The 14,076-nt window shown below is 39.3% G+C and overlaps 1 protein-coding gene across 1 annotated transcript; it reads right to left on the minus strand.

Annotated features, from left to right (window-relative positions):
* Positions 1–1,415: 1,415 nt before the first annotated feature.
* On the minus strand, positions 1,416–10,512 carry SHOX2 (SHOX homeobox 2). Its single transcript, XM_068279275.1, has 5 exons — positions 10,103–10,512; positions 6,594–6,802; positions 4,885–4,942; positions 4,443–4,531; positions 1,416–3,076 (listed from the first exon to the last, which is right to left on the minus strand). Exons 1-5 carry the CDS (start codon positions 10,383–10,385, stop codon positions 2,783–2,785), a joined length of 933 nt encoding a protein of 310 aa, XP_068135376.1. The 5' UTR covers positions 10,386–10,512; the 3' UTR covers positions 1,416–2,782.
* Between the last annotated feature and the right edge of the window lie 3,564 nt (positions 10,513–14,076).

The following is a 14,076-nucleotide window of genomic DNA, read 5'->3' on the forward strand; positions in this document are numbered from 1 at the left end:
TCAAAATCTCTAGCACTTTTGAGGGCTGGAAGCTACAAGAGCACTTTTTTGAGCGTTTAGGAGCGCTTTAAATCGCTACCGCTTTCCCCAAACGCTCTGCCAATGTAAATGAATGTAACAAATTCCACAGTAGTGATTGCGATTAGCAAAATCGCAATCACAGGACATGCAGCATTTTGAGAGCATTTGTGCTTCAATGAAAAGTATTGAAGCGCTGGCGAATCGCTCATGAATCGCTACACACATAGCGATTTGTGTGCGATTTTAAATTACTGCAAACTGTAAAACAAATTATGATAAATTGAAAGGACCAATGGGAACTAAAATTGCTAATCGCAAATTGCTACACAATCGCTGGTTAAAAGCTTACACTTTTTAAAATCGCTCCCAATCGCTCATGAAATCGCTTACAAAACACTAATTAAAAACGCTAGCAATTGCACTAGCGATTTGCAATTTGTAGTGGGTTCTAGGCCTAAAAGCTCTTGTAGTGTGACTCAGGCTGGGGCAACACTTGCCTGCTCGTATGCTCTTTTTACACATATGAATCACATTTCAACTGAAAACCAATGGGATGGTTCACAGTTGAATGTGATTTAACATGCAGGGATAAAAAGTGTTTTTTTATTTCCAAATATCGCACATTACATGTGGTTTTCCATTGAAAGTCGTCAGCTGCTGTTAAAAAAAAAAAGTCTGTATTCAAATACACCTGAAACGCACAATGTGTGCAAAAAAAATCACATGCAGAAAATCACACTTTTGTTTTTTCGCATGAACAAGTGTGGTCCCAGCCTTAGCAATCCATGAATCACTGATCCAAAACATGAATGCAGATGTTCTGACTTCACTGGCTGAATGCTTGTTGAAAGTGAACACAGAACATTTAAATAGCCTCCATATTCTTTTCCCTCCAGTTTGCATTTTCTTTTTCCTCTTACTAACAGATTTCCTTCCATTAAAACTGAAACCTTTTTACATTGTTCTTCCTTGTAACAAAACTCCAGCACAGTCTGCTTTTAAGAAAGCTGAGAACAAACTGACGTTAAGTAACCTTAAAAAAAAAACGTTCCTTAGGCCTTTCCCACTACTTCTGTTATTAATGACATTTGTTAAAGTAGGAATAAATGAAATAGGACCATCGTCATTTAATTGTATCAAAGCACCAAAACAGAAAGAAAAAACTAGCATTTTAATTCAGTTTTGCCAAGTTTTGTATTGGAAATTTTGCAGCCAAAAAGTGGTTTAACAAAGAGGAAATAAAACCTGAGTGATTTTTCTTTTTTTTTTCAAAATATATTGTACCAACATCAAATGTAATGTAGCAATAACATACAAACCATAAAATAACTTAAAACGCACACTGGAGAAAAAAAAATGGAATATATAAATAACTTGTTTTCATGGAGAACAAATAGTTACACAGCCCGCCCATTGAAGTTCATTTATAGGAGAGCTTTTTTTTCCAGGTAATGGTCACCATTAATGTCCAGAATCTCCATATTGTGTTTGCTAGCAAACTGCAATCACAATTGCCATGTCCACATTAAATATCTATAGGAATTTCAAAATGAAGATCGCACGATACTGTAATAGGATACACCTCTCATGAAATGAAAACCGCTAACAAGGACCTATCCATTCACAATGTAACCAAAATAAATTTTGTTCATGTGTATTAACATATTTTACATGTAGCCAAGGGCTAGCATGGGATGTGCATTAAATATTATCTTTAATACAGTACACTCCTGGCGAATGTCATGTGAAAATATATCTCCCCTTAGAATTGTATGGACTAATGTGTACAGGAAACAGAAATAAAAAGGTTTTAACCTTTTATATACCGGCCTTTGCATCTATCTGTATATTTGACCTAAAATGCTATGGAAGAACGTGTTTGACATAAACAGTTAAATGAGCGTTCTATAGATCCAATCGGTTTATGTTGCTGTGAGGATGAATTAAAAAAGTCAGATGTTGTATCTTATTTGTAGAATATTGTACTGAAATTGGGTGGGAAGTGCAAGGAAGATAACGACCGTGAAATGCAAAAACATGCAAACCAGGAATCTTTAGCAGTTATCTGTACATTTTGCTTTTTAGAAATCAGCAAAGAAATAGTCTTTATTTTGTTTTTATTCTAATCAATCTTCCGGAGGTGTTGGCGAATCCAGAAGAATATACGCAAGGAGGGCCCGCCTCTCTTGTCATATTTCTCGTATTAAAGTGAACTTTGCACAAAAGGGTCAGTGTCAAAACCTGGGAATGTCCAAGCGTCTTATTCCCTCCCCACCGATAATAGATCAAATCTATTTTTGTCCCCCCATCGTCCACTTAATTCTTTTTTTCCCCCCTTTCAAGTTCTGTAGCAAAAAAATGTGTGTTTGGCTTCCCAATCCTCCCCCAGCACACACACCCCAGCATAAAAAAATTCTAGTTTATAGAGTATTTACCAAATATAATAAGCACTCTTTCTCTGTGGTCTGTCCTTTCATAGAGCGTCTTAGTAGCCATATTGGTCCCAGAATGTGGAAGGTATTCCATAGGTAGTGATACCATTTAATGGACCAATGCCTTAGTTAACACAATAATCAGAAGCATACATTTTCAAGACTGCCCAGGCCTCTTCAACAGTTTTTTTATGTCTTTTTGGATTCCTTGTAGACTTGAAAAGGGCAGAGGATTTTGGTTGGGTCTGGGACTCCAGGCCATAAATAAAAAGAAGCTACGGATGATAGTGTCCCTGGGCCCCATAGTCTAGGGACCCAGGTAGTGCCAGTCACAGCCCCAGTGCAGCTGCGTGTTTTTTGGCTTTCAGTCTGAGGTCTGCAATGCTTGAGTTCTTGCTGGAAGTTTTGGCAGCCGCAGCAGCAGCCACTACTGACGCAGCCGTCGCTGTTTCCGCTGCAAGTGTTGCCAATGGGAGACCGAAGGGTGGAGCAGGAAACATCATATACGGGGCGTGTGCTGTCAGATGAGGGTGGAGGTGATGATGAGCGTGTGCCACTGCACTGTCCAGCTGCAACTGTGCCTGAACCTGGAAGGACAAGGATGGCATGTTGCAATGACTATCCTACAAATAATATTGCAGGCAAGCAGGCAAGAGCCACAAGAAGGAAAAAAAAAATAACAACAAACCATTAACACAACCACAATCTATCAGAGGTACATGCAGAACAAATCACTAATCCATTGCTGCCTTGGGGGTTGACATTTGCCTGTGCCCATCAAGAAAATAACATTTAAAAAAAATCTTGTGAAAAAAAGACTAATTAGGGCAAGAGCAACTCTTATATACTATATTTATTTTATATCATACCACCTGCACTACTACATATTTTAAATACTTTATAAGTAAGAGTATATTAAAATAGAATGATAATTCACATTTTTAATTATTCAATCAGAATCAGTTCTATTCTAGACTTATTTTATTAATATTTAATAAAATGCTATTAATATTATTATTGTTATTATTTTCATCACTGTTTAATGGATGGAGTATTTACAGCTAATTTTTTTTACTTAAGAAAAAAGTAACCTATTGCTTCAAAAATACTTTACTATTTTAATGCATTACATCTTCTAAAATGTTAATATTTTTTAAATTTATCGACTGTGTATTTTTAAATATTTTGTAATATATTTGTAATTATTTATTAAGATTGCTAGGAGAACCAATATTGCTTTTCTTTAATATCTATAACTACTGTACGCATTGGAGATTTCTGTTTAACTACATTAACCACCATATCCAGTTCAAATAAAAACAGCAAATAAGAAAAATAAACAACTCTTGATTTAAACTCTTATATAGATTTGCAAATATTTAAAAATAAAAGCTGATTGCCTTTATTGGTCTCCTGAGTTATTGAATCAATAACCTTATTGCACCTACATAAGCATTGATCTAGTGAGAAAAAAAAATACTTCTGAATATAGTGAAAAAAACATTAAACTGGTTTTAGTGATGATCTGTTAGGCTAACTATAGCAGATGGGCTGAGCAGGCTAATAATTACAGATCTATTAGTGAGGATGCATTGTAGGGCAAGCACACTGCTCCATGAAATCACTAGCAAGGAAGTTTGTGCCCTGTCATTGCAGCCTGCATGTATCCATGTACATCTCCTTATAGAGATATTTTGTGAGTGGGGGAGATGCAGTGATGTCATTGTCTCTATAATCGAGCCTCGTGTACACAGAGTACTCACATTATGAAATATTAATCAGCATGCTTTCAGTGCAGTCATTATATAAACACTGAATGGGTATAGCCAGGTCCTGTCCTTCCTATCTCCTGAAACCGTCCTGTTCAGGCAGCTTCTGTGCTATGCACACAATTTATTCTACATCTGCAGAGCTGCCTCGTTGATGGCAACAAACAAAATCCATGCACAGGTGACAGTATCAAACAAAGCTGGATGTGATGTTACTTGCCTGCTGAAATGGCATCCTCAAGGCGCCCACGTTGACATAAGGTGCTACACGACAAGCTTCAAACTGGCTGCCTGCTCCTATAAGAACCCCTGCGAATATCAGAAAGATGGAGATGAGATGTGCAGAATAGCAAGCACCTGTACCAGCTAAGGTCTGCCAGATTACACAGCCCTGCCCTGCTATTGACAGTACTTGTATCCATGTCAACTGCTAGCATTGATCCAGCACCTCTCAGGCAGTGAAGGGTTACTCACACAGTCCACCCTCCACAGTATATTCTCCACTTCTCACATACTGAAGCTACTCACACAGCAAGGACCAGCCATTCGCACACTACATGTCGTGAATTCCTTGCAATCTGTGCTGCGCAACGAACCAAAGCTACTCAAACCTAAAATACCACATACAATCTTAAAATATTCGATGAATAGTCCAAATGTACCTTTATGGAGCTGATTTTCTTGCTTTCTACATTTCGCTCTTCGGTTTTGGAACCAAACCTGGATAAAAGAGCCTAATTAATTATTAAACTTACCAATATATGTACATATATACACATGTAAACATATATATATATATATATATATATATATATATATATATATATATATATATATATATATATATATATATATATATATACACGAACACACAAGCAGAGATACATACACAAACATCAGTAATATAATAATACTATATATATATACCGTCTCGTGTATGCTAATGTTTTATGTAACTGTAATTTCATATTGCTGCAATTTTATACTTTCTATAAATGAACAGAAGCCACTCGGTAATATCAATCAGCTTTAACACCAGGACATTTAATGAGTGGCGAATTTGGGATAATTACGTGTCATAAAAGCCCAGCTACAAAGAAGTTTAGCCTGTTCCTCTGTGCATTAAACAATAAAACACGCCGCATAATTGTCTCATTATTATGATAATCTCATTGGCTCCCTCAGAGAACACTCTGAACATCTGATATGAAGAATTATTCCGGAGAAATTAAAGGGGGGAAAACACGCAGTGGAAACACAGGCTGGAATTTAATGGAGTTTTCAGGACTTGTCCTTCCAGGATGCTAAAAGCTGCCTATAACTGAATCTGCCAGCATGCAGCACAAGACCCAAGTGCAGCAGCACCGATGGGGATACCGATTAGCAACTAATAATAATTATAGCATACACACATACATGGAGGCACCACAGCAATTAAAATAGGTGATAGATGGGTAGATAGATGATAGATGGATGATTAGATAGATGATAGATAGATAGATAGATAGATAGATAGATAGATAGATAGATAGATAGATAGATAGATAGATAGATAGATAGGAAGAAAGAAAGATATTAATAACAAAAAGCTAGATAGATGATACAGATATAACATATAGATATATAATAGATCGATACATAGAGAGAGATAATAGACGGTTCTCATAGTACATAAAGGGTCTCATAAATATATTATCTCTGAAAGGCACAAGTTGCCGGTTTGGCAGCCAGTGGTGGATTTAGGTTGAGCATTTGGGATGGAGTCTCCCAGCTTCAGTCGTGAAACCCCAGAAGAGATGTTCTGCAGATGGTGCCCCTCGCAGCCCCCACATCCCGCCTGTATCCATTACACTATGACCCCCTCCTTGTGCTCACATGGAAAATAACAGTGCTTTATATACCCAGACAATATAAGCATGTGAAGGTCTATCTCACATTGTGCAGGAGAAATTGTCGCAGTTTGTAGCAGTTTACGCGGTTTATATGCGTAATTGTTGCGTTTTATTAACACAAGTAAAGCGCTAGTTTAGCTGCTGCAAAAATAAATCACTATTGCAAAAGTGCAAACTATTAGGATATTATTATTATTATTCTTTTAATCGTTATTATTATGCAACTCATTGTGGGATTTCTACGACACATCTGTTTTCTGATAAAGCCCCTGGAGGTAAGAGGGATGCTGATGCAGCAGAGCACACTTTGCAGGTACCGGCAGATGAAGTAGATGGAGACCTGCTGGAAATGGAGGTGTTCTGGTGTGATAGATGCCCAGGTGTTTGGGAAGGATGAAGTGATGGCTAATTCCCGGAAGTATGATGAGAAGGGGTAGAGATGTTGGGGGGTAGCAGAGAGTAGGCCAGGAGATCAGTACCTGCACTCTGGCCTCTGACAGCCCCAGCCTCTGGCTCAGCTCCTCCCGCATGAAGGCATCAGGGTAGTGGGTCTCATCAAACAGCCTCTCCAACTCGTTCAGCTGCTCCAGAGTGAAATTAGTCCGGCTCCTTCTCTGCTTGATCTTAGTTTGGCTTTCTTCCTCCAGCACCTTCATGTCCTCTTTCCTCTCCTTCATGTCTGGGGACACTGCACACACAAGAGACATTGGTGAGCCCAGGTGACACTCCCCTACACGAGATTATATCCTCTCTCCCCCCTCCATGCCCTGCTGTCATCTCTCTGCACATTGGCTGCCCCTCACTAATTCGTTTACTCACAAATAACATTGTCACAAACAAGGCGAGCTCAATCACGTTATGCCCTTGCTAAAATCCAAATAGAAGAAATCCAAAATAACTAGCTGCTTGCAAGGACCAAGGACACCTCTGTCACACCTAGACAGAGCAGAGCTGACCTCTCAGCATCCCTCATCCCAGAGTCATCTCCTCTCAATGATGGCCTGAGACATGATCTGGACCATTATTCCAAATTCAATCCACACAGCTTTCCCCACGTGAGAAGGGCAGATATCCCTAATTAAATGTAACCCGAGGACAAATAAATAGCATCTGAAAAGCTATCCAGGACTTGAATCTACACTAGAAACTAAAGCCTGTTACAAACTTTCAATTATGATTGGCCAGCCATTGAGCAATTCCATCACCTCTATGTAGTAAGTGGGTCAAAATATACTGAATACTATGATTAAATCCTCATATTACATGGAGGGGGTAGAATTGGTCAATGGTTGGCCAATCATAATTGAAAGTGTGTGCCAGGCGTAAATCCACACAAGAGGAGCCGATGTACTAAATTGTATCTGATCTGCTAAGCCCCAGCAAACAGTCACCCTGTCCTGAAAGTTACATTGTAAATATAAAGTATACAATAAAGTATATGCCCATCATCAGTGAGGCGGTGTGCGCCCAGCGGGGCAGGCAGGGCAGCACACACACTGCACGGCGGGCACAGAGGTGGCACAGAGGCAGCGGGGCACGTGTGCCAGGACGTGTGCGGCTCGTCGCTCGGCCAATTTGTTTAGGAAATGATTTCCGGGAGCTGCTCTCAGCTCAGTTCCGATGTGCCAAGCATTTCTTATTTGAACAAAGGTCTGAGATAAACAGAAATAAACAGGTCCACTGATTACATCCGCGCCTGCCACCATGCCAGTGCAGACATTCAAATAACACCATGCTGACCCGATTTGATTAAACAAATACCAGGAGGGCAATCTGGAGATCACTTCTCTGTCATCTGTCCCTCCATGAATTTCATAGATACTGCAGCATTGTCTACTGGAAACACACATACATCCCATGCAGAAAGAATAATAATATAAATTTACACACACACACACGTGTATATATATATATATATACATATATATATATATATATATATATATATATATATATATATATATATATATATATATATATATATATATATATATATATATATATATATATATATCCCACTATTATTACAAGTATTATCTGTAGTGAGATTTGGAATTACATTAGTATAATTAATAAGAGACCGACATTCACACCAAGCTGCATGTCATGTTAAGCTACATTTAGGGGAATTTGTTGTAATAAAATAAATACAATCTTGATAACTGCATCTTGTTGCCATTTCTGCTTACAGAGCACAGACTGCTGTGATTCTGTCTTGTCAGATGATGAAGGTGGTCTGCAGATATTGCTTTTACTGAAATATTCATAAAACTAATAATAATACTATACTAGCGACAATAATAATACTAGAAGTAGGTAAAGTTGGCTGTGATTTGGCATGTGCGGATGGCAGTCATAGCAGGGAAGTGTCTGCAGTTACACAGCCAGGGCTGGGAATGCTGAGAAGCTTGTCAGCTCTGATTGCTGCTTTCACAGCCTACAACCGCAGGACAGAAGGAACGATATTACCGTGTTAGTAATAGAATTAAAGTTCACTTGTGGTCAGGGCTCAGCCAGGGGCTCTCTCCTCTGATCAATGGAGGTGGGGGAACTCTGCTGCTGCTGCTGGAGAGGTGACCCTGGGCTATGGTGGATTGCATTGATTTCACCCCACTTTTAACTGATGCTTGCCTGTAGAGAAGTCTTGTATGAGTGATAGGAGAGTTGTGTGGTAGTGCACTCAGCGGACATGTGTGTCCCCCCTGCACATATGGCATAGTAAATAATGCATGGCGTGGATCTGATCGTTCCATTCATGCTGCTGCCTGGATACAGGGCTGTTCTGTGGATGGGTTGTGTGTATCTGAGAAGTCCACTGGGGAACTTTAATAAAAAAAAAAAAAATTATATATATATATATATATATATATATATATATATATATATATATATATATATATATATATTGGACAGCAGCAGTTAGTTAGTGACAGATTCATCACACAGTCAGTGAGCTGCAGTTAGATATCTGTCATTAGCACATGACATAGCATGGGCAGCAGCAGTTAGTTGCTGACACAATCATAACACAGTCAGTAGGCTGCAGTTAGTTTACTCCCTTGCACATTATTACATATAGCTAGCTAGCTAGCTAGCTAGCTAGCTAGATAGATAGATAGATAGATAGATAGATAGATAGATAGATAGATAGATAGATAGATAGATAGATAGATAGATAGAGAGCTGTAACTGACACACGACATAACATGGGCAGCAGCAGGCTGTAGCAGTTAGTTGCTGACACAATCACACAGTCAGTGAGTTGCAGTTAGTTTGCTCCCTTGCACATTATTAGAGATATGAGATAGATAGATAGATAGATAGATAGATAGATAGATAGATAGATAGATAGATAGATATAGCTCTGTCACTAGCACACAGCATAACACGGGCAGCGTCAGTTAGTTGCTGACACAGTCATCACACAGTCAGTGAGCTGCAATTAGTTGTTTGTATTGAACAGATAAATACTGTGTAGATAGATAGATTAGACAGATAGATTAGATTAGATAGATAGATAGATAGATAGATAGATAGATATAGCTCTGTCACTAGCACACAGCATAACACGGGCAGCGTCAGTTAGTTGCTGACACAGTCATCACATAGTCAGTGAGCTGCAGTTAGTTTTTTGTATTGCACAGATACATACTGTAGATAGATAGATTAGACAGATAGACAGACAGATAGATAGATAGATAGATAGATAGATAGATAGATAGATAGACAGACAGACAGACAGACAGACAGACAGACAGACAGACAGACAGACAGACAGACAGACAGACAGACAGACAGACAGATAGATAGATAGATAGATAGATAGATAGATAGATAGATAGATAGATAGAGCTCTGTCACTAGCACAGGACATAACACGGGCAGCATCAGTTAGTTGCTGACCCAATCATCACAGAGTCAGTGAGCTGCAGTTAGTTTTGCACATGGTCAGTGTGTGTGGGTGTATAGAGAGGAGGCTAGTAGTTACCCTCTGTAAGTTTGGGGCTCCCGGGGTCCCTGATCCTGTCGGCGGTGAGTTCGAGCTCCAGGACTGGCGATCTGTTACCACCTCCTCCTCCTCCGCCGCCGCCTCCCCCCCCTGCCCCCCTGGCCAGCGGCATCCCGTCCTCCCGCACCGCATCCCCGCCGCAGCCCGGCTCCTTCCCGCGGGCCGGCCCGCTCTCCAGCACCTCCCGGTAAGTGATCATCTCTTTTTTCTCCTTTATCTTCTGATCAAACGACTTGGACACAAAAGCAGTAAGTTCTTCCATGGCCGCGGATAATAACCTGGCAGATCTTCCTTCCAGGGTCCCTGGAAGCTCAATAAGGAGACATCAAGGGGCTGAGCAGACAGAAAACCCCACTCAATCTCCCCTCGTTAGAGATCTTTGTCAATTCTTCCTGCTAAGAGTTTCACATCAGATAGGGATGTGCTATTGAAGTCGCAGTATTTATACTTTGCAAAGCCTGCCCCTTGTTCTCAGCAAATTACCTCCCCTTGAAAGTAGGAAAAGAATCCCCCTTTCTCCCTTGTAGCATCCTAGCAGCAGCAGTGGCAGATCACTGGAGCCCTACAGGTTCCCACATCATTGCTGCTCAGGTTGCTATTGGCCATTAATCCCCCGGATTGACAAGAATCCCTAATTAATTTAGTTAAAGCCTTGCTGTGTGTCCTGAGTGAGAGAGACACAGGGGAGATGGGCAGGATCAGTGCTGGGAGGGGCCACAGGCAAACTGGCATCATGTCTGTATGCTCCAGGGCTCCAGCCTCCCTTCCCCAGCTACTGCTACCCTGACATCAGCCCCCAGTCACCCCAATAGGGTCCCACACTACCAGTCCTCTCATTTCCCATTAATAATCTGCCTTATCTCCTCAATTAACCCATCCCAGGCTGAGCCACTGCTACTGCCTCCTCCAGCAGAAGGGTTACATTCAACAAATAGAGGGCAGAGGCCAGTGACCCGGGTCAGCGTCTGCCCACAGAGGGGTGATGTTTTCTGGAGCAATGTAAAGATCTTGTTTCATCAGTTAACAAACAATCACACTTCCATCCAATCTTCCTATTATGTCAATTACACATGTGACAAATACATGTCCTGCTGTTAATGATACAATCTTGTATCAATTGTACAATTTGACCACTTCTATGTAATATAAGGGAGCGCCTAAATTATCCATTTAAAGTATATTCACTCATCTTAGCCTCCTACTACATAGATTTGGTTAAGATTGGACAATCAATATTGTATCATTGATGGGATTCTTTATATCCAGTTTTGTTTTTATTCCAATCGATTAAGGTGCTTATGAATTCACAGATTAGACATCAATTTCGCTGCCTTGGTTATTAATTGCATTTATTATGCCATGATCTGCCTTATTTACACAATAGCCCAGCAAAAAAAAAATAGGTGATAGAGCCAGATACTAAATATGCATTATAGATTCATTATGGAAAGCCGTCCATCTTGTCCATGTTAATATTAATAATATAGCAGCGAGGTCTGGGAGGTGCTACAAGCAATCAGGGCACAATTCCTACAGCCGATCTATTAACAATGTTCATTTTTATTCATTTTGTTTTCCCAGCGACTATTTTGTCCTTTCTGGTCTATAGATCAACTAATTCTATTTGTGAGACATTTAGCGAGCGAGACATCAGGATTCACTCACCCTTTATTAAGTCTGGCTCTAAAACTCTGCCTTTATTTATTGATTACTTGACTTCTGACCCTTGGAAATGTAACAAACCGCAAAAGTGTATCTATGACTACTGGCACTATTGTAAATCGCCGGCTAATGAATTAATTGTATGGCTTCCAAATCCCAGAACATAGCACAGCCTGCATAGATGTATGAACATGATGAATATGCATATGCGACTCGATTGGATATATATATATATATATATATATATATATATATATATATATATATATATATATATATATATATATATATATATATATATATATATATATATATATCCTATAGCTGTGTATTTGTGTTCTTTTGTTGCAGGATTAATTTATTTGCACTACATGAGACATTAATATCATATGCGATGCAGGAAAGCATTTTTTTGTGAATCTAAAGTAAAAAAAAAAAGAAAAGAAGTAGCCTTTTGAAGCCTTATTACTCTGGACTTTACGAAATACTTTCAAAGCTATTCCAAGGCGACACAAAGAGCTCACTTTGTGACACTTGTATCCACTTTAGGAGAAGCGCTCTTGCTATTTCGGTCACTTTAGGAAGAAGATCAGTAATGTGTGTCCGAATTTGTCCGAAGAGCGCCGAGAGGAGCCGAGAGGACTATCCAGGGGAGGGGGGGCTGATGGAGCCATCACTCAGCCTCATGTCATATTCCCCTGCGCCAGTGACACCTGTCTTTCTACACTGGCCACCCACACTTCCTGGTGTCACCTCTGCTAATCATACCTCATACCTCTCAATCAATGCACTGAAACTGGAAGATTCATATGACCAAGGAGTATACCTCAATAACACACTTATTATCAGGGTTCTGTTGCTGCATCAAAAGTCCGAAATCTCAAATGACAAAGTGGTTTACATTTTAGAAGTATGTCCATCATTTTGAATTATTGTCATGGTACATATACTGGAATTTATTTTATATTATCCTATGGTAATGGCACGATTATCTCCATTTTACACTTTAGGGATCATGTAAAATTACCAACGTGTAATGCAAGGGTTATGTCACTGAATGTACAGAGGCAGTGATATAATTATATCTGATACAAATGCAAGGGTTATGTCACTTATTGTATAGAGGCAGTGACAGAATTATGTCTGATACACTAAGTACTCTTTTTATACACAACATACAGTATATGAATGTGTACCACCTGTAACGTAGTGAAAAATAGCAGCAACAATAATAAAAACAATAATAGCAAATAATACATATGACAGAGTGGTGTAATAAATGCACGTATGCACATAAAATGCTGTTTTCTGGAAGGCAATATTTCAAAAGCTGGCATACCCTTTTCAGTGAGGGGAGCTTTGGTTCCTTTTGGCCCTCTATCAAAAACCCCAGTGGTTCTGTATTTCCAAAACTTATTACTGGACACTCATACAATAAGCATACAATAATAATGAGGCAGAAGGTGATTATCAGAGCTGTTAATAGAACAAGCAATAAAGGCACTAGTGTATAAAACACAACCAGTGTAACCATCTAATATTGCCTTTCTCTTCCATTACGTTTTTGTATGAAGCATAGGAAAGTATATAAGCAATACAGAGAAAACATAAAGCATGTCGTTGTAGATAAAACATGCAAGAAAGAGTATTTCTACGTATGCGTTTTAGGTGACATATATGCACTTTCTGAGGACCATTTTTTTTTATTGTGACATAAAATGTAATTGATGAACAGACGTGTCACTACACAGGGATCCAGTCTCCTGGGTCAGCCTCTGGGATCTCTCGTTTAGCGTCAGTTACAGCTATAAGGTCATTGGACAGGTTTCCACCTCCTCACATCTGGATCCTGACAATTCTTACCACTTCTTCAGTTATCTTGCCCCATTCTCACGTTTCTTGCACATCAGTCTATCTATCTATCTATCTATCTATCTATCTATCTATCTATCTATCTATCTATCTATCTATCTATCTATCTATCTATCTATCTATCTATCTATCTATCTATCTATCTATCTATCTATCTATCTATCTATCTACATCTCTATCATTAGTATATATCTACAGTCACACACAGAACGCACTGAAGTCAATGTACACTGAATAGATACATATTCCTTGTTTATGTATCCTGGAAATAGTATGAGTGTTATATTTTGCTACAGTGTCAGTTATGATCTGCAGAGTATCCGGAGTGAGCAGCAGACAGTTGCTTAGAACAGGGAGAGCTGCTCTGCACTGAGATCTATTGTGTGACCTGTCTCTGCAAGCGACTCGCATCGATTACT

Source organism: Hyperolius riggenbachi, chromosome 4 (assembly GCF_040937935.1).
Source record: "Hyperolius riggenbachi isolate aHypRig1 chromosome 4, aHypRig1.pri, whole genome shotgun sequence".
NCBI lineage: Eukaryota > Metazoa > Chordata > Amphibia > Anura > Hyperoliidae > Hyperolius > Hyperolius riggenbachi.